At 37.1% G+C, this 18,892-nt stretch overlaps 3 protein-coding genes across 5 annotated transcripts; all 3 read left to right on the top strand.

Moving 5' to 3' along the window:
* The first annotated feature begins 2,430 nt into the window (after positions 1-2,430).
* LOC106868517 (uncharacterized) lies at positions 2,431-6,449 on the top strand. 2 transcript variants are annotated; one of them, XM_052977560.2, is made up of 2 exons: positions 2,431-2,561; positions 4,100-6,449. In XM_052977560.2, exon 2 carries the CDS (start codon positions 4,532-4,534, stop codon positions 5,393-5,395), a length of 864 nt encoding a protein of 287 aa, XP_052833520.2. In that variant the 5' UTR covers positions 2,431-2,561; positions 4,100-4,531; the 3' UTR covers positions 5,396-6,449. The 2 variants fall into 2 exon arrangements, with proteins under 2 accessions (XP_052833520.2, XP_052833519.2); XM_052977559.2 differs by having other exon boundaries at positions 2,455-2,610.
* Positions 6,450-9,142: 2,693 nt separating this feature from the next.
* LOC106868516 (uncharacterized) lies at positions 9,143-11,884 on the top strand. The gene is made up of 2 exons (XM_014913821.3): positions 9,143-9,295; positions 10,179-11,884. Exon 2 carries the CDS (start codon positions 10,598-10,600, stop codon positions 11,228-11,230), a length of 633 nt encoding a protein of 210 aa, XP_014769307.3. The 5' UTR covers positions 9,143-9,295; positions 10,179-10,597; the 3' UTR covers positions 11,231-11,884.
* A 236-nt stretch (positions 11,885-12,120) lies between these two features.
* Positions 12,121-17,992, top strand: LOC128251127 (uncharacterized). Of its 2 annotated transcripts, none has more exons than XM_052977573.2 (2): positions 12,121-12,918; positions 14,643-17,992. In XM_052977573.2, exon 2 carries the CDS (start codon positions 15,060-15,062, stop codon positions 16,281-16,283), a length of 1,224 nt encoding a protein of 407 aa, XP_052833533.2. In that variant the 5' UTR covers positions 12,121-12,918; positions 14,643-15,059; the 3' UTR covers positions 16,284-17,992. The 2 variants fall into 2 exon arrangements, with proteins under 2 accessions (XP_052833533.2, XP_089200622.1); XM_089344496.1 differs by lacking the exon at positions 12,121-12,918 and adding an exon at positions 12,934-13,407.
* The last annotated feature ends 900 nt before the right edge of the window (positions 17,993-18,892 follow it).

Here is an 18,892-nt window from a genome sequence, read left to right as displayed (position 1 = left end):
TCAATAAAAATACAGAATGGCTCATTCTGGTCTCACCTGGGTTTAAACTGATCGGCATTTGTGAGTGTACCGCAGTAGTAATTGCCATGAACGACTTTCTTACTCCTGTCAATCTGTCAAACACGTACACTTACATAACACATCCAGCGCAGAATACCAGCTTCATTCCTTTCTAGCTTTTGCATGTATTCAGAGTGCATGTCTTACAACCATGTAGAATTGCTGTCTGTATACATGCATTATACAATCTTACTTTCACTTGGACAGAGAAACCTTTCTTGTAGTCAACACAGATCAAAGGTACCTGAATTTCCTCTATCCTATTTTTATTCTAGCTATTCCATTCTTCATACATCTTACCTCACTACTAATTTGGTCTCCTAGGTAGCAGAAGTTATCTACTACCTCTGATGAGCTTCCAGGGCATTTGAGAAAATCAAATTCCCGAGTCTCTAAAGTTTCTATGGATCCTGTGCATCTTCCACATGTGAAAACTATCTTCTTGTGTAACGTTCCTATTATTCCTTTCCACCTCTTGTATGTCTGTAGCTTACACGGTGTATACCGTATGAAGCTCCTGCCTACATCTTCTCTACAAATCAAATGGGACTATCTACCTGAGGTGATGGGTATGGTCCTATCAGCTTTCTTGCTTACTAGGTCCTTACTTTTTGCCAAGTTAAGCATCTTAAGGCTTTTAAACTCCAGGTTTTGCTTCCACACCTGGAATTTCTCTTCTAGTTCTAATATGGAATCTGCTATGAAGGCAAGATCATCAACATTTAGTAGTTTCCAGGGGCTGCTGTTCTTAAATTCCTCTGTTATGGCATGAAGGACAATGATGAAAAGGAGGAAACTGAGGACTGAGCCTCGATGAGACCCTATTTGTACACCAAATTCATTGCTGAACTCGTAATTGGTCCTCACCTTACGGATAGCATCTTTGTACATGGCCTATACAGCTTACATCAACTCATCTATCCCTAGCCTCCTCAGAAGTTGTGTTTAGGAAATAATTATATGTAACGGTGCAATAAAATATGATCTACAACTTTGACCACTGTTCTTGTTCCTTGAAGTCCAACACGACATCCGCACTCAAAAACGCCAAGAGTGAATGATGTTTTATGTGACACATTCTACCAGTATACGAATTTTGAAAGGGTGTAGTCATAAAAAATTATATTTTTAAATCTGCCTGCCAAAGGGTAAAGATCCCGTTTCTTTTCTTCAACACCCGATAGAAGGGAGTCTCGACATGGTCGCTGAACCTGCTAAAATAGCAGCCAAAAGCCCCCTATCTTCATGCAATATTGAAAGAAGGATTTTGACTGTATGCCTGTTTATTAAACTCACTGATCCAAAATAATTAGCTGAGCTCTGGTAATTAAAAACACCTACGGTTGGCAGTGGAGTTAATATTCCCTTCGTTTGAATGACAGTAGTGACATACGTTAAGAAATCCCAGCATCATTAATACATTCAGAAACAGATTTTATTTGATTTATACAAACAAAATGAGAAACCACTTTTCGACACCTCTATCGATGTTTCGGTAAATTTTCAGATTAACACCTGCACGATCTTCACTATCGTTTTAGGGTTTAGGGTTAGAGACAGAATTCTCTGACCCGAAGACCCTAACCCTAACATCCTAGTGAAAATCGTGCGGGTGTTAATAGGGAAAATTTACCGATGTTTCTCCATCGAGTTATTCCCGTCACTAAAACTTCATGTTGCCGAAAGTTATGCCAGAACACAGCGGTTGATACGTGAGAATAATATCGCTTTGGCAAATGAGAGTGGGAGCTTGTGTGTTTGAAATATATTTCATTGAGAGGTTAGCAGACTGGTGACAATGAGCATAAGGTTAGCAATATTGATCAAAATGGTTTCATATTTTGCCACAAGGACAGCGATTTAGGGGGAAGGGGTCGAGTCGATTGTATTGAGCCCGGAGTTTTCATGGTACTTACTTCGGTAGAGATGGACTATATGTAATCTGAACCTCCCCTCCCCCCTTATTTATTAATTTTTTTACGGAATGGAGATTCCGATTCTGAAAAAAAAATTTTTTGAAAAATTTCAATTCCCCCCCCCCGACCAAGCAGGCTATTTACATGCTAGAAATAACAGCCAAATCTCACAAAGCTAGTGTTAGGGTTAGGGTGAGGGTTACAGTCAGGGTTAGGGTTAGGGGGGGGGGGGATCGAAATTTTGAAATTGAGATTTTTGAAAATTTTTTTCCAGAATCGGATTCTCCATGGTCTGAAACAGGATTCCGTAAAAAAAAAAAAAAATTTAAAGGGGGGGGGGGGTATACCCAGATTACATATACTCCATATCCACCCTTACTTCTTCCACTGCAAAAGGAGTGAATGAAATAAAGTACCTCCGCGGAATTTGAACTCATAACATAGCGATGGGGGGAATTTACCTCTAATCTGGAGAGCGGGCGGATTACATTTGTCACATGACACACCCTACTTCCGTTTCCGCTACAACCTGCTTGACGCGGAAGAGGAATAGCGTGTTTTTGTGTGTCTTCACGGAATTTTGGTGTGAGTAAATATATTTTCACACCAAATATTGATTTGTATAGCATTACAGGTAAGATATACACACCTATCCATCGATTGATCGTACGTGCCGGATCTCTTATCTGGCTTCCAGAAATCCGGGAATACTTATACCGTGTATTGAGTGTTCGGTTCCGCCCTTCCCGTCTCTCAAGATGTCCAGGTTTTCAGCTTTACCCTTCGTGGGTCCCGGGGGACTGTGGCCTAACGTGCTGTCATCCCCTCTCTTTAGCTTCTCTGGTCATATCTAATTCAGATTGCTTTACTCCAGAGCACACAACACTACGCTACAGTGAGCCATGTTGAGCAGAATGTTCCTAAGTAGAGCACTATCATGCTATTAGCTGTCAGAAGTGAAAGTGCTCACTGCGAGTGAAGTATCTGTCTGTCTGCCTGTCGATTCTTTGGCTACTGACAGCTAATACCATGACTGGCCGGAGCGAGCTATATGTCTGTCTGTCTCTCTATCTATCTATCTATCTATTACTCAGGAAATATGTTTTTATATTAAATTTGTGTTTTCTACTCACGACTAGCTAGCGCGGACGCGCGAACTTTCGTGTAATAGATAGATAGAGAGAGAGAGACAGACATATAGCTCGCTCCGGCCAGTCGTGGTATTAGCTGTCAGTAGCCAAAGAATCGACAGGCCAGCAACAGGCAGACAGACAGATACTTCACTAGTAGTGAGCACTTTCTCTTCTGACAGCTAAAAGCATGATAGTGCCCTAAGTAGACTTAAGTTTCACCAAAGATCATGGAATGACACACCCAGGACAACACGGGCTATTTTCCTATTTAATGTCCGTAAAATCAATTCACAGTTGAAATAGCACAATTATTCTTGTTGCAGTGGACCTTATGAGAAATGTCTTTGAGAGAGAAGTCGTGGGCGCTTTTTAAAGTCCTCTCTTCTTTCCCCAGACCCCGATTTTACTTTATTTTGTGGGCACTACGCACTTAAAAACAATAGGAGAAGCCTTTTCGGTAAAAAAAAAAAGCAAATATTTTCAGATTTAAAGGTGTGTAATTAAATGGAGATTTGGCTGTTGTTTCTAGCATATCCCACGACCACCTTCCCTCCTGTCTTTCTCGCTCTAACAAGTGTTGGTGTTTTTCAATATTTTCCCCTTATCACGAGCATAAATGCTATTAAAAATTATATTTTTGAAAGTTGATGAATTTCATCAACTCTAAACCTTAACCGTCGTGGAATGTGCTAAAAAAACAACAGCCAAATCTCCCTTAAGTTACACAACTTTTCATCTGAAAATGTTTTGTTTTTTTAAACCTAAAAGGCTTCTCCTATAGTTATCTCTGCTAGTGTGTGTGTGCATATATATATATATATATATATATATATATAATGTGACACAATGTAAAGGTATAGTTGTAGTTTAGAAATTTTTAGATTTCACCCAATGTTATATGATGTCATTTGTTAATCAATAAAGAAATGTTGTAACATTTCCATTTTGATCTCTCCTCTATATCTAAATGCTGTTTCTTTATTATTTCAGATTAATGGATGACATTGGCACAAAACAACTTTTTAAAGTTTGGATACATCTGGAATATTTATCATGTTTTAAAGACTAACAGAAAATGCTTTAGAGAAGAGATATAATAACCCAACTGTTAGAAATCTATGGCTGAATTACTGTGAAATATTTGCTCTGAGCAGAGATTCATAGCAACGTTTCTCCATTTTATTATCTGGTGCTTCTGCATTCTAATTAAACTTGAATATATTTCTAAAGCGGTTTGCAGCATCTTTAGGTATTGATAAAGGTCACAGTTGATAGCAGTAGAAATATTTCTAAGGAATAAATTATAACAAGAGAAAAAAAAAAAGGAAATTATATGTTGTGGTGAGAGAAGAAAGATAAGGGGAAAATTTGAATATTGGAAGAAACTTCAAAGGTTGGATTTAGTTTTTATCCCTTAGAGAAATGTCAAAAGAATTAGGAAAATCACAACATTGGTGTGAAATCTGTGGTAAATCATTCTTTAGAAGTACTGAACTAGTTAAACACATTCGTGTTCATACAGGTGAGAAGCCATTTCACTGTGATACCTGTGGTAAATCATTCTCTCTAAGTCATCACTTAACTGAACATAAACGTATTCACACAGGTGAGCGACCACATCACTGTGATATCTGTGGTAAATCATTCTCTGCAAGTAGTACCTTAACTAAACACAAACGTATTCACACAGGAGAGAAACCATATCACTGTGATATCTGTGGTAAATCATTCACTGAGAATGGTCACTTACACAGACACAAACGTTTTCATACAGGAGAAAAGCCATTTCACTGTGTTACCTGTGGTAAATCATTCTCTGAAGGTAATGCCTTAACAACCCACAAACGTATTCATACAGGAGAGAGACCGTATTGCTGCAATATCTGTGGTACATCATTTTCTGAATGCGGAGTCTTAGTAAGACACAGACGTATTCACACAGGAGAGAGACCATATCACTGTGTTATCTGTGGAAAATCATTCTCTGGAATTAATGACCTGACTAGACACAAACGTATTCATACGGGGGAAAAACCATATCACTGTGACACCTGTGGTAAATCATTCACTGCAAAACAAAACTTAATTAAACATAGACGTATTCATACAGGGGAGAAACCATATCACTGTGACATCTGTGATAAATCATTCTCTCAGAGGAATGGCTTAACTAGTCACAAACGTATTCATACAAGAGAAAAACCATATTACTGTGATGTCTGTGGTAAATCATTCTCTCAGAGAAGTAAATTAACTAGACATGCATCTATCCATGTGAAAGTGTGATTGTCAAAATTCATCAGAACACCCAACAACAGCCAATATTTCAAATCCGTTTCTCCTGTCAAATCATGGTTTAATCTTTGTGCCCTTAACAATAATCATTGACCCCCCCTGACAGTAACCAAAGTTACCCTTTTGAGAGAATTTATTACAGCCAAATGCCTTTCCTTATGTCAACCACTTCAGTAGATTCTTCCATGGCATTCACAGAGTTTAGTTGGAGAAGAGTTGCTTCTTAAAATCCATTCTATTCAGAAAATAACTTGTAAACATAAATTTATTCACATAATTAAAAAAAATACATGAGTGTGATAACAAGCTGCTATCACTACATTTTATGTAGCCACTACATTGGCAAGATAACATATTGTGATATTTCAAGTATAAATATATATATATATATAACATACAGGGGTTGGACAAAATAATGGAAACACCTTACAATTTCAAACAAATTCATTTTGATATGGGGTAGGACTGCTTTTGGCAGTAATTACAGCATACAAAAGTGTAACTATATCAATGTCAAAATTCATTGAGTTTCTTAACAACCAACATTTTAAGATCTTTTTCCCTGTTCGACCCTTAGTTAGTCCTGAGGTCTTAACAGTAATGTGTAAAGCCTTCACTTGAATCATAGTCATCATGGTTCTTTCTTTGAGGTACTATTTTCTGACCACATTATCTGTTTGTAGCCAGTTTAGTAGCCTCTTGCAACATACAAGGATGTGGGATTCTATCTGCATCCACTTCTGTTCTAAACTGGATACAACTACTATGTCAAAATTGCTTCTAAAAATATGTACCTTATGTAACCATAAATAAAAATGTCTTATAGAACTGTAAATGTACACAGAACAGATGATGTAGTCTTACTATATAAAGTATGTTGTCAGTGTGTGTGTCCTGTATGCATGGCTAAACCTCTGGATCAGTCTGTACCATACTTGATGTACATGCATAATTTGGCCTGGGAAATGGTACCATCTTGATTTATATTTTTATTAAAAATACATAATATTGCTTTATATGTATATTAAAGATTCACGTCTTGAAACCATTTTGTCATTGTTAACTTCCTGTGTCTGACGTTCTGATGTAGTAACTAAGTAACCAGCTATTTACACACACACACATACACACACATGTATGTATACATAATTACAATTGTGATGATTTCTGATAAAAAAGAATTTCTACAGGTACTTTCAGTTTTTATCTTCTTCTCCAGATTGCTATTTGCCTATCTTTATGTATCGGTTCATTTCTGTAAAAATTTTCCATTGTCAACAAGTCTGCTTCATATATAAGATGTATTTGTGTGTATGTAAGTAGAATCTACACGGAGATAGGCGCCTCTTTTTCATGTCAACAGGTTTGTTTAGAGATATATTAATGTGAGTGTCTGAATGAAAATACATTCAATGCGTAGATAGACGACTTGTTTTTTCAAATGTCAACAGGTGGGTGCCATGCAGTTGTACTGGAGTCCAACTGCATGGCACTTTGGAGAAGTGTCTTCAACTGTAGCCCTGGGCCATCTAAAAGCCTTGTGACTGGATTTGGATGGCAGAATCTTTGAAGAAGTCTGTTGTGTATGTGTGTGAGTATCTCATCATCATTTAAAAACTATGCAGAGTCGGGTGGGAGCGGGTGTAAATCTATATTAGAAAACATTTGTGTTACAAGCAATTCATACTAATTCTCCAGGAATTATTTATAAGCTGACACGTTTGTAAAGATAAACAATCATGGTTCAGTCTCTTGTCTTAGCTATCACACTCCGCTGTTTACATATGTGGAACTTATGCTACGTAGAGGCCCATACATTTTCTGCTTACCATTAGAATACTTGTTGGTGACCAGGATCCACCCCTGGAATCAATTCGTAGAAATGTGCAACAATATGTGTAACAATAGCGATGCGAATAATTTGTGCTTTCGATTTAAAGTCCAGAAGGGTGAGGAAGTTCATTGATTGATTTGTTGTTGATTAATAGCCATATCTCCTGTCTTGTAAAATGGGGGACAACCAATTCACGATGTAAAGCTGTGATCAAATGGAATTTTTAATCATGAAGCTGATAGAACATTGACCCTGAAGTACGGGTATTACTAAAGCAGAGTGCTCCCGAACACTCTAGCTAGTCGTGAGTGGTCGATCCTACAAAAAGTGCGCGTGTGCAAATGAATACATGTAATTAATGTTAAAGTTGCGCGTTCGGGACCACTCTGCTTTAGTAGTACCGAAGTATGTAGGTCACCCTGTTTTATTCAAAAACATTAACGTTCACCTTAAAACGAGATAATTACTATATATAATATAATGAGATTTCGTTCAACTAATTAGAAACACGCCTAATAGGCAGTTTCGTTGATAACTCTTCCTTTGTTTGAAGGACATCGGTGGCGTATATTAAAAGTCCCCAACGTAATATATGTCCATGAAGAAACACCTTACATTATATCATTGTACATCTTTAATTGTTTCTTACCCGTGGTAAATGCCAAACACATCATCCAGATAAACCAGTGGTTCTCAACCATTGTACACATGACTCTTGGCTATGTCCACGTATGATTTTGCTGTTAAAGTTTATGTGCAATAAACTGGTTAAACTTCTACAATACACAAACCATTTTAGCAATTTTTTAAAATACAATTTCTAATAATATTTAATTATAAAAGCATAAGGGGAATTTTTAAATCATCGATTGGCTGTGAGTCTACACGAGTAAAACAGGAAACGAAAGGGGTCATACGTAAAGGAAAAAACGTTGAGAGTCACTGGGCTAAGCAGTAATTTCTTATTAAGAAGGGAGTCTCGACATGGTCACTGAAGCTGCTAAAATAGCAGCCAAATACCTTCTACCATCATGTAATATTGAAAGAAGGATTTTGGTCGTATGTCTGGGTACTAAACTGACTGATACAACATAATTACTTGAGCTCTGCTAATTAAAAACACCTACAGTTGGCAATGGCGTAAATAATTTGATAATTTTTCCTTCGTTTCAAGATCTCAACATCATTCAATACATTCAGAAACGCCTTTCATTCGGAAGATTTTATTCTATTTATACAAACAGGATGAGTGACCACTTTTCGACACTTCCTTCTATCGACATGTTTCTACGTCCAGTTATCCCCACCAACATTCACTAAAACTTTACGTCCACGAAAGTCATGGCATTTAATACGTGAATTTAATTTGATGTCTGCAGGGAGTCAACGGAAGTGCAAGCTTGTGTGTTAGAAATATATGTCTGATAGATTAATAATAGATCGGTGACTATGAACATAAGTATAGCAATGTTAATCATAATGGTTTCAAATTTTGCTACAAGAGCATCGATTAAGGGAGAAGGGGTGAGTCGATTACATAAGAGCCCAACGTTTCCATGGTATTTATTTCATCGATCCCCAAAAGATGAAAGATAAAGCCGACCTCAGCGAAGTTTGAACTCAGAACGTAGCGATGGGAGAAATACCACTAAACATTCCGTCCAGTGCGCTACCGATTCTGCCAGATCGCCGTTTTAAGCAATGTTATTCAGAATGAAATATCAAATATATCTTTTAGAAGATCACCACCACGGCCGATGGAGACAATAATGAAGATTCGTTTATCAGAGCCAGATGTTAACCACAGTAACCATGGTGATTTGCATCATAATATTATTATTATTATTATTTCCTTATTTCCCTTTATCTTAACATTCTTGGTTTTATTTACTAGAGAGCGGTGAGTTTACTTTTGTCACATGACACACCCTACTTCCGTTTCCGCTAGAATCTGCTTGACTCGGGAGATTAAACAACGTGTTTCTGTATGTTTCCACGGAGATTTGGTGTGATTGAATATATCTTCACACTAAATATTGATTTGTATAGCATTACAGGTAAGATATACACACCCATCCATCGATTAATCGTTCGTGCCGGATCTCTTATCTGGCTTCCAGAAATCCCTGAATACTTATACCGTGTATTGAGTATTCGGTTCCGCCCTTCCTGCCTCTGAAGATGTCCAGGTTTTCAGCTTTACACTTTGTGGGTCCTGAGGGACTGTGGCCTTCCGTGCTGTCACCCCCCTCTCTTTAGCTTCTCTGGTCATATCTAATTCAGATTGCTTTACTCCAGAGCACACAACACTACGCTACAGTGAGCCATGTTGAGCAGAATGTTCCGGTATTCTTTCGATTTGACTCGAAATAAAGCAAAACATTACAATCGGTTGTTTCCGTGAAAAGCACGTTGTCTTGTCGACTTTCAGTTGACGAAACGGGAGGAGGAGGAGAACGCTAATGGGTTGTACGTGCGTGCTTGTTCTTGTTTGCATCATCATCCAGTGTTTTTAATCTGGGTCTTGTCCCTGTTAATTCGGGGGTAGCCGAATCTACCATAGAAACTATCCTCATACAATCTCGCCACTGTGTCCTGATTTGGGCATCCTCCTTTTGCAAACCAATCCTTCCAGTCCCCTCCACCTTTTTCTCAGTTTACTATATCAGCTGTGCTGATTCTGCCCGTAAAAAAGGAACAAATAATACAATATGGCTGTAGGCCATAACCATGTAGTGCCGGAATGAATTCCTAGTGTGTGTGTGTATACATTTATACACACACATGTGAAAACACAATGTGAAGGTGTAGTTGTAGTTTACAAATTTTTAGATTTCATCCAATGTTATATGATGTCATTTGTTAATCAATATAGAAATGTTACAACATTCCCATTTTGATCTCTCCTCTATATCTAAAACTGTTTATTTATTATTTCAGATTAATGGATGACATTGGCATAAAACAACCTTTGTACATTTGAGACATCTGGAATACTTATCATTGTTTCAAAAACTAAAGGAAAATGTTTTAGAGGACAAATATAACCCAACTGCTATAAATCTAGACTGGAATTCCTGTGAAATATTTGCTCTGAACGAAGATTCATAGAAACATTTCTGCATCTCATTATCTGCTGCTTTTGCATTCTAATTAAACTTGATTTTATTTCTAAAGCAGTTTGCAACATCTTTAGATATTGATAAAGGTCACAGTTGATAGCAGTAGAAACATTTCTAAGGAATAAATTATAAGAAGAAAAAGGAAATTGTATCTTGTGGTGAGAGAAGAAAGATAAAGGAAAAATTTAATACTGTGAGAAACTTCAATAGTTGGGTTGATTTGTATCCTCTAGAGAAATGTCAAAAGAATTAGGAAAATCACAACATTGTTGTGAAATCTGTGGTACATCATATCCTAGACGTAGTGAGTTGGTTAAACACATTCGTGTTCATACAGGTGAGAAGCCATTTCACTGTGACATCTGTGGGAGATCATTCACTCAGAACGGTAGCTTAAGTAAACACAAACATATCCACACAGGAGAGAAACCATATCACTGTGATATCTGTGGTAAATCATTCTCCGCAAAAGCTAACTTAACCATACACAAACGTGTTCATACAGGAGAGAAGCCATTTCACTGTGTTATCTGTGGTAAATCATTCTCTGACTGCAGAATCTTAAGAAGACACAAACGTATTCACACAGGAGAGAGACCGTATCACTGTGATATCTGTGGTAAATCATTCTCTAGAATTAATAACTTGACTACACACAAACGTATTCATACAGGGGAAAAACCATATGCTTGTGATATCTGCGGTAAATCATTCACTGCAAATAGTACCTTAATTCAACACAAACGTATTCATACAGGAGAGAAGCCATATAACTGTGATATCTGTGGCCTCTCATTCTCTCGAAATAGTGCCTTAACTAAACACAAGCTTATACATACAGGAGAGAAACTATATCACTGTGATTTTTGAAGGCGGAGAATCTGGATGTTCTCTCTGTAGAAGTGAAATTTTGTCATAAACATGGTCATGCTGCACAGTAACAAGGGACCTGGTTGAATGGAGAAGAACGCAGATGCCATGAACTGTACTGCGAATATCCTCGGTCAATGTAATAAGCTTTGCAATGACATCTTTACCAAATTTGTTGAGACTGGAGAAATTTCGGTGCGGAAGATGGCTGGGAATCATAATCCAAAGACTTCAGTAGATCCTGATCTTCATCTAAATCTAAATTGGTGATTCAATACTGTTGCTCTTTAAATATTCACAGAGATTTTTCTCTGGTGGATATCTATACCACTGATATTGTTTGGAAGACCTTAGAAATTCTGTGATGGTGATGGTGTTCAAAATACATGAAACCAATTCCAAGACAGACATTCATCGCAGTGGAATCCCCTCATTTCACCTGGACTGTCACTCATTAGTGTGTGTATTAATTGTTCTCCACTGCTTGTTACATTAATCTCCCCCTCTCCCCCAATCAACCAAACTACACCTCTTCACACACTACAATCCCTTTCCCTCCACCTGCTCCCCATTTATTTACGTTGTTTAGAAAAAAAAAATTCATTTTGTTCACAAAAATTTAATTTAAAAAAAAGTGTATGTAGTTAACAAAAACTGGTAGTGTGTTATTTTTATTCGATTTGTTTTTTTTTTAAATTTATTTACGTTGTTTAGAAAAAAATATTTATTTACTTTGTTTAAAAAAAATTATTGTTTAATTATTATATTTGTTTACAAAAAAAAATGGTATTTTTGATATATATTCAGCCGTAAAAACGCGCGCATGCACTAAATTGCATACGCGCACATGTATTCATTTGCATATGCGCACTCGCGCTTGTTGTAGGATCGACTACTCACGACTAGCTAGCGCGGAAGCGACTGCGCGTTGGGGACCACTCTTCTTTAGTAGTAGCCTACTGCAGACCTTAGAAGCAAGGAAGTGTCTGGGATTGTAGTTAAATCCTGTCTATGAAGTGTTCGTGTCAAGGTGAATTGTTCGAGCCTCAAATGCTTTACATCTATTGTAGATCCATACATACATACATGTGCATGCACACTGACCCCCACACATGCGCACAAACAAAAAGAAAGCAGCTCGGATAACGGACATTCAATGACTATTGAAAAGGTTGCAAGACTCAACGAAAATTATAGGAGAAATAAATAAGTAACTGAGTGGAAACTTTAGCGGTGAGTGTGTTAATTAACAAAGCACTAAAATAGAATGAGTCTCTCCAGACAAAACGAAATATGCTTCGACACACGAACTCACATAAAGAATCTTGCAAACCAAATCCAAAAACGAAATCACAATGAAGTATAAAATATATCTTTCTTTCTAGAACATCACAACCAAGGCCGGTGCTGACAATAATAAAGATTCGTTTATCACAGCCAGATATTTACCACAGTAACCATGGTGATTTGCATCAAAACATTACTATTTCCTCCCCCCGTTATCTTAATATTCTTGGTTTTGTCTACTAAAGAGCGGTGGGATTACTTTAGTCACATGACAAACCGTACTTCCGTTTCCGCTATTTGAATCGGGAGGAAAACAATTACGTTTTTTTGTATATTTTCACGGAGACTTGGTGTGATTGAATATATCTTCACACTAAATATCGATTTGTATAGCATAACAGGTAAGATATACACACCTATCCATCGATTGATCGTACGTACCGGATCTTTTATCTGGCTTCCAGAAATCCGTGAATATTTATACCGTGTATTGAGTATTCGGTTCCGCCCTTCCTGTCTCTCAAGATGTCCAGGTTTTCAGCATTACCCTTCGTGGGTCCCGGGGGACTGTGGTCTTCCGTGCTGTCACCCCCATCTCTTTAGCTTCTCTGGTCATATCTAATTCAGATTGCTTTACTCCAGAGCACACAACACTACGCTACAGTGAGCCATGTTGAGCAGAATGTTCCTAAGTAGACTAAGTTTCACCAAAGGACAGATGGAATGACACTCTAAAGACAATACGGGATAATTTCCTATTTTATGTCCGTAAAAATCAACTCCTAGTTGAAATTGCACAAGTATTCTTGTTGTAGTTGACCTTATGAGAAATGTCTTTCAGAGACAAATCGTGGGCCCAGTAATACGATAGAAGGATGATATTGAAGAAAGTGAGATGGCTTTTTCGAACCAACTGCCTTGACGAATGCTGTTTTTTTTTTTTTTACTTTGTTTTGTGCATGTTTTATAGTCTTTCAGGCCTTCCGTACTTATAAGCCAACGGTCGGCACATATGAGGATTTTTCTCTTTAACTGTATGGTGCGTTAATATATTGGGAGGGGGGGGGGACATCTACTCCAACAGATTGTGAAGTAACCATAGAAAATATGGCGAATCGTCAGCGATTGGTAAATTTTCAGATAAATACCCGCACGATTTTCGCTAGGGTGTTAGGGTTGCAGCGTGCGGGTGTTAATCTGAAAATTTACCCAGCGATATGTGGCCCACATGAGATGGAAATGATTGCTTCATTGAAAGAAAAAGATTGTTTTTCGAGAGATGAGTTTTTTTTCTTTAACCTCTTTCAGTCCAATCTCCGGACGCACACCCATGTGTACGTACGGACATGCGCGCATACGCGTTTGCTATGTCCTTTTTTACTCCTTTACAATTTATATTATTGTTTTATATTTTCTTTACACATTTTTGTGTATTTTACCTTTCACCCTGCTTGTTTTTTCATGTGCATGTGCGTATATGAACCTTTTTTGGGCGCGTGTGTGGGAGTATGTCTTTTTTTTTGGCGAATGTGTGGGTGTGCATGTGTGTCTCTCAAGCGAGTGTGGATGAGTATATGCATATAGGCACATGTGGTTGTGCGTGCGCGCATGTGTATGTATGGACATACGCGCATACGCGATTGCTATGGGCATAACGGTCATTCTAATAGCTCCTTTGTCTTAATAACAGCCAATCACATAGTAGTTTCCCTTCGTTTAACTATCATTTTCATGGCATATTTTGTTTTCCTCGGTAACGGAAGAGATGCCGGCATGGGTTTCCGCTCCGACATCAAAAAGTCGGAGTTTTATCATGGCAACCAAATGATTGTCACATATTATATTTACAGATAAATTCCTCTATTTACATAATATCGAGGTCATTCTTGTGTTGTCTTACAATTTCTATCTATCTATCTATATATATAACATCATTTATATATTTACGTTATATAAAACTACATACATATATGTAATGTTAAACGGTGTGAAGGTGTAGTTGCAGTTTACAAATTGTTAGGTTTCACCCAATGTTTAATGATCTCGTTTGTTAATCAATGTAGAAATGTTACAACACTTTCATTTTGATCTCTCTATAACTAATACAGTTTCTTTATTATTTCAGATGACATTGGCACAAAACAACTTTTGTACGTTCGACGCATCTGGTATATTTATCATTTTTCTGTAGACAAAAGGAAAATGTTTCAGAGAAGTGATATAGTTAACCAACTGCTACAAATCTAGGCTTGAATTGCTATAAAATATTTGCTCTGATCTGAGGTTCATAACAACAGTTCTCCATCTCATTATCTGGTGCTTTTGCATTCTAATTAAACTTGAATATATTTGCAAAACGGTTTGCAGAATTTTAGATATCGGTAACAACAGAGTTAATAGCCCGTGAAATATTTTGTAAGGAATAAATTATAAGAAGAAGAATAAGAACATTATATGCTGTGTTAAAGAGAAGAAAGATAAGGGAAAAATTTAATGCTGTGAGAAACGTAAATGGTGGGATCTATTTATATGCCATAGAGAAATGTCAAAAGAATTAGGAAAATCACAACATTGGTGTGAAATCTGTGGTAAATCATTCCCTAAAAGTCGTGAGTTGATAAGACACATTCGTGTTCATACAGGTGAGAAGCCATTTCACTGTGATATCTGTGGTAAATCATTCTCTGAAAATAGTGTGTTAACTAGACACAGACGTCTTCATACAGGAGAGAAACCATGTCATTGCGATATCTGTGGTAAATCATTCTGTCATAACAGTGACTTAGCTAAACATACACGTATTCATACAGGAGAGAAGCCATTTCACTGTATTATCTGTGGCAAGGCTTTCACTGAAAATAGTGTGTTAACTAGACACAAACGTATTCATACAGGAGAGAATCTATTTCACTGCATTATCTGTGGTAAATCATTCTCTCAAAACAGTGACTTAACTAAACACACACGTATTCATACAGGAGAGAAACCATTTCACTGTGATATCTGTGGTAAGGCATTCACTGAGAATAGTCACTTAAGAAGACACAAGCGTATTCACACAGGAAAGAGACCACATCACTGTGATATCTGTGGTAAATCATTCTCTGAAAACAGTGACTTAACTAAACACATACGTATTCATACAGGAGAGAAACCATATCACTGTGAGATCTGTGGTAAATCATTCTCTGAAAACAGTGACTTAACTAAACACATACGTATTCATACAGGAGAGAAGCCATTTAAATGTAATATCTGTGACAAGACATTCATTGAGAATAAACAGTTAAGCAGACACATGCTTATTCATACAGGAGAGAATCCATTTCACTGTATTATCTGTGGTAAATCATTCACTGTAGGTAGTGAATTAGCAGTTCACAAACGTATTCATACAGGAGAGAAGCCATATCGTTGCGATATCTGTGGCAAAGCATTCTCTAGCAGTAGAGTCTTAAAAAGACACAGACGTATTCATACAGGCGAGAGCCCATATCAGTGTGATGTCTGTAACAAAGCATTCTCTGGAATTAGTAACTTGACTACACACAAACGTATTCATACAGGGGAAAAGCCATACAATTGTGATGTCTGTTGTAAATCATTCTCTGACATCTCTAACTTAACTAAACACAAACGTATTCATACGAGACAGAGACAATATCACTGTGATATCTGTGGCAAGTCATTCTCTGCAAAAGGTAACTTAACCACACACAAGCGTATTCATACAGGGGAAAAACCATATAATCGTGATATCTGGTAAAGCATTCTCTGACAGTAGTGTCATAGGAAAACACAAACATATTCACACAGGGGAGAGACCATATTGCTGTGATATCTGTGGTAAATCATTCTCTGGAATTACTAAATTGACCACACACAAACGTATTTATACAGGGCAAAAGCCATATAATGTCTGTGGAAAATCATTCTCTGAAACCTCTACCTTAATTAGACAAAAACGTTTTCATACAAGGGAGAGACCATATCACTGTGATATGTGGTAAATCATTCTCTCGGAGAAGTAACTTAACTAGACATGCATCTATCCATATGAAAGTGTAATTGATTGCATCATTGTCAAAATTCATCAGAACACCCAACAACAACCAATATTTTAAAAACGTTTCTACTGCAAAATCATGACTGAGGCTTCATCAGTAATCATTGACCCCTTGACAGTAACCATACAGGTTTCAAGTATAAACATACATCTATATCGGTAAAGAAATTGTTGCTTGTGTCCATGAGTTGAGTGGTGACGAGCAAGCAAACCAGCGGAGATTGTGGCTCATTGATTTTTGTTGTCACTTAAAGCGTGCGGAACCCATGCTCCATACTTCTGAACCTTTCCCATCGAGTGAAGCTGCTTCTCTATGGCAGTGTGGGAGCATTCCATTTTCTCTGCCAGTTCCTTTGTTGTTTGATGATGATTTTCGTGCAAAAGTTGGTTTAATCGCTCTTCATCGAACTCAACTGGACGGCCAGAACGAGGTGCGTCTTTGAGGTCAAAGTTTCCATTTTTGAACTTGGCATACCAACCACGAGTGGTTCTTTCAGCTATGGCACCCTCTCCATACCCAGCAACAAATGTTGCAATCAGCTTTTGTGGCATTAGAACCACAATAATTAAATGCAAAAAAAAAAAAAGGTGTTGAAAATGCTCGTTTTCTTAACTTGACATTCCATGTTAATAATCTGAAAATAAACAAAAATTAACTAGAAAACAAAAAAAAAAAAAAAGATTCCAAAATGAAGCAAAAATAGAATTCTTGAAAAAATAAATTCCAAAATTTAAAAACGCAATAAATTCCAAAATCAAAAAAAACCAGCAGGAACTTTGTTGCCAACTCAATATATAGGAGCAACTATCAACTTTGTATTTTATATCAGAGGTCCCCAACCCTCAGGCTGCAGAAAGGTACTGGTCTTTGTAGCATTTGCTACCAGACCAGAAAGAAATTATTAACTTGTTTAAAATTATATAATATTTAAATTGAATATTTGACATTAATTGTTTAAATATACAATATTCACCTACTCAGTACAATCTCTCATAACTAAGTACATTTATAATTAAAGTATATTTTTATAATTAGTATATATTTTACATCTACCTTTACTATCTGTCATAAATGTAAGTACATTTTGCAATTAATGTATATTTTTGTTTATTTGTAATAATTTTCAGTTAATTTTATGATTTTAAAGAACTTTGCTATATGAGAGTGGAAAAATTATACATTTTATCTTTCTTTTAATGAATTACTCTTTTTATTATTGTTTTCATTATCAAAATGTACTGAAGTCACACAGTATTGGTCTGATGGAATATTGCTTGTCATGAAGCCAGTCCGTGGTATAAAAAAGCTTGGAGACCACTGTTTTATATACATCCTATACACAACTGTGTCTTTGTAAGGAAGATAGCTTAGCACTGTGAAATATTTAATAAAATCTTCCTTTCGCAAAGGCTTTGTTATCTCATTCTGTCTAATATATTGTTGGTGTTGGCACTCCGTCGCTTACGACGTCGAGGGTTCCAGTTGATCCGATCAACGGAACAGCCTGCTCGTGAAATTAACGTGCAAGTGGCTGAGCACTCCACAGACACGTGTACCCTTAACGTAGTTCTCGGGGATATTCAGCGTGACACAGAGTGTGACAAGGCTGACCCTTTGAATTACAGACACAACAGAAACAGGAAGTAAGAGTGAGAGAAAGTTGTGGTGAAAGAGTACAGCAGGGTTCGCCACCATCCCCTGCCGGAGCTTCGTGGGGCTTTAGGTGTTTTCGCCCAATAAACACTCACAACGCCCGGTCTGGGAATCAAAACCACGATCCTACGACCGCGAGTCCGCTGCCCTAACCACTGGGCCATTGCGCCTCCACTTGTCTAATATATATATGTGCATGCTAATACAAGACCCACATTAGACTCCTCACTCATATCACTATAGAACCAAGAATTTAACTACAGTCTGTCCATAGCGCTTACCTAGTGTTTCCTGCCACTCTTTGGGTCCTCTGGATATTAATACCTTTCATATATATACATAGACATATATATTATACATTTCATATATATGCATAGACTACGACTTCAGGAAAAATATGTTCAGCATAAATATACACAATATAAATGTCAACATATTAATCCACATTGTTCATATATTTTAATAACGAACCATGTAATTCACACTCTGGAAAATGTATTTCTGTAAAATGTTGGGAGTGGGTAAAATTTCTGAAAGTTCCATTTCACCCAACCCCGTTTTCTGGATTCCCAAAAACTGTATTGTGACATATTAAGAGGTCACTAGAATTCATTCAACGAAAAAAAGAAAAAATAATTCCAATGATTCCGGGATA

Source organism: Octopus bimaculoides, chromosome 28 (assembly GCF_046866305.1).
Source record: "Octopus bimaculoides isolate indiv1 chromosome 28, ASM4686630v1, whole genome shotgun sequence".
NCBI classification, from domain to species: Eukaryota; Metazoa; Mollusca; class Cephalopoda; order Octopoda; family Octopodidae; genus Octopus; species Octopus bimaculoides.
Note: the sequence above shows the minus strand (reverse complement) of the source record. Positions and strands in the feature narration are given on the sequence as shown.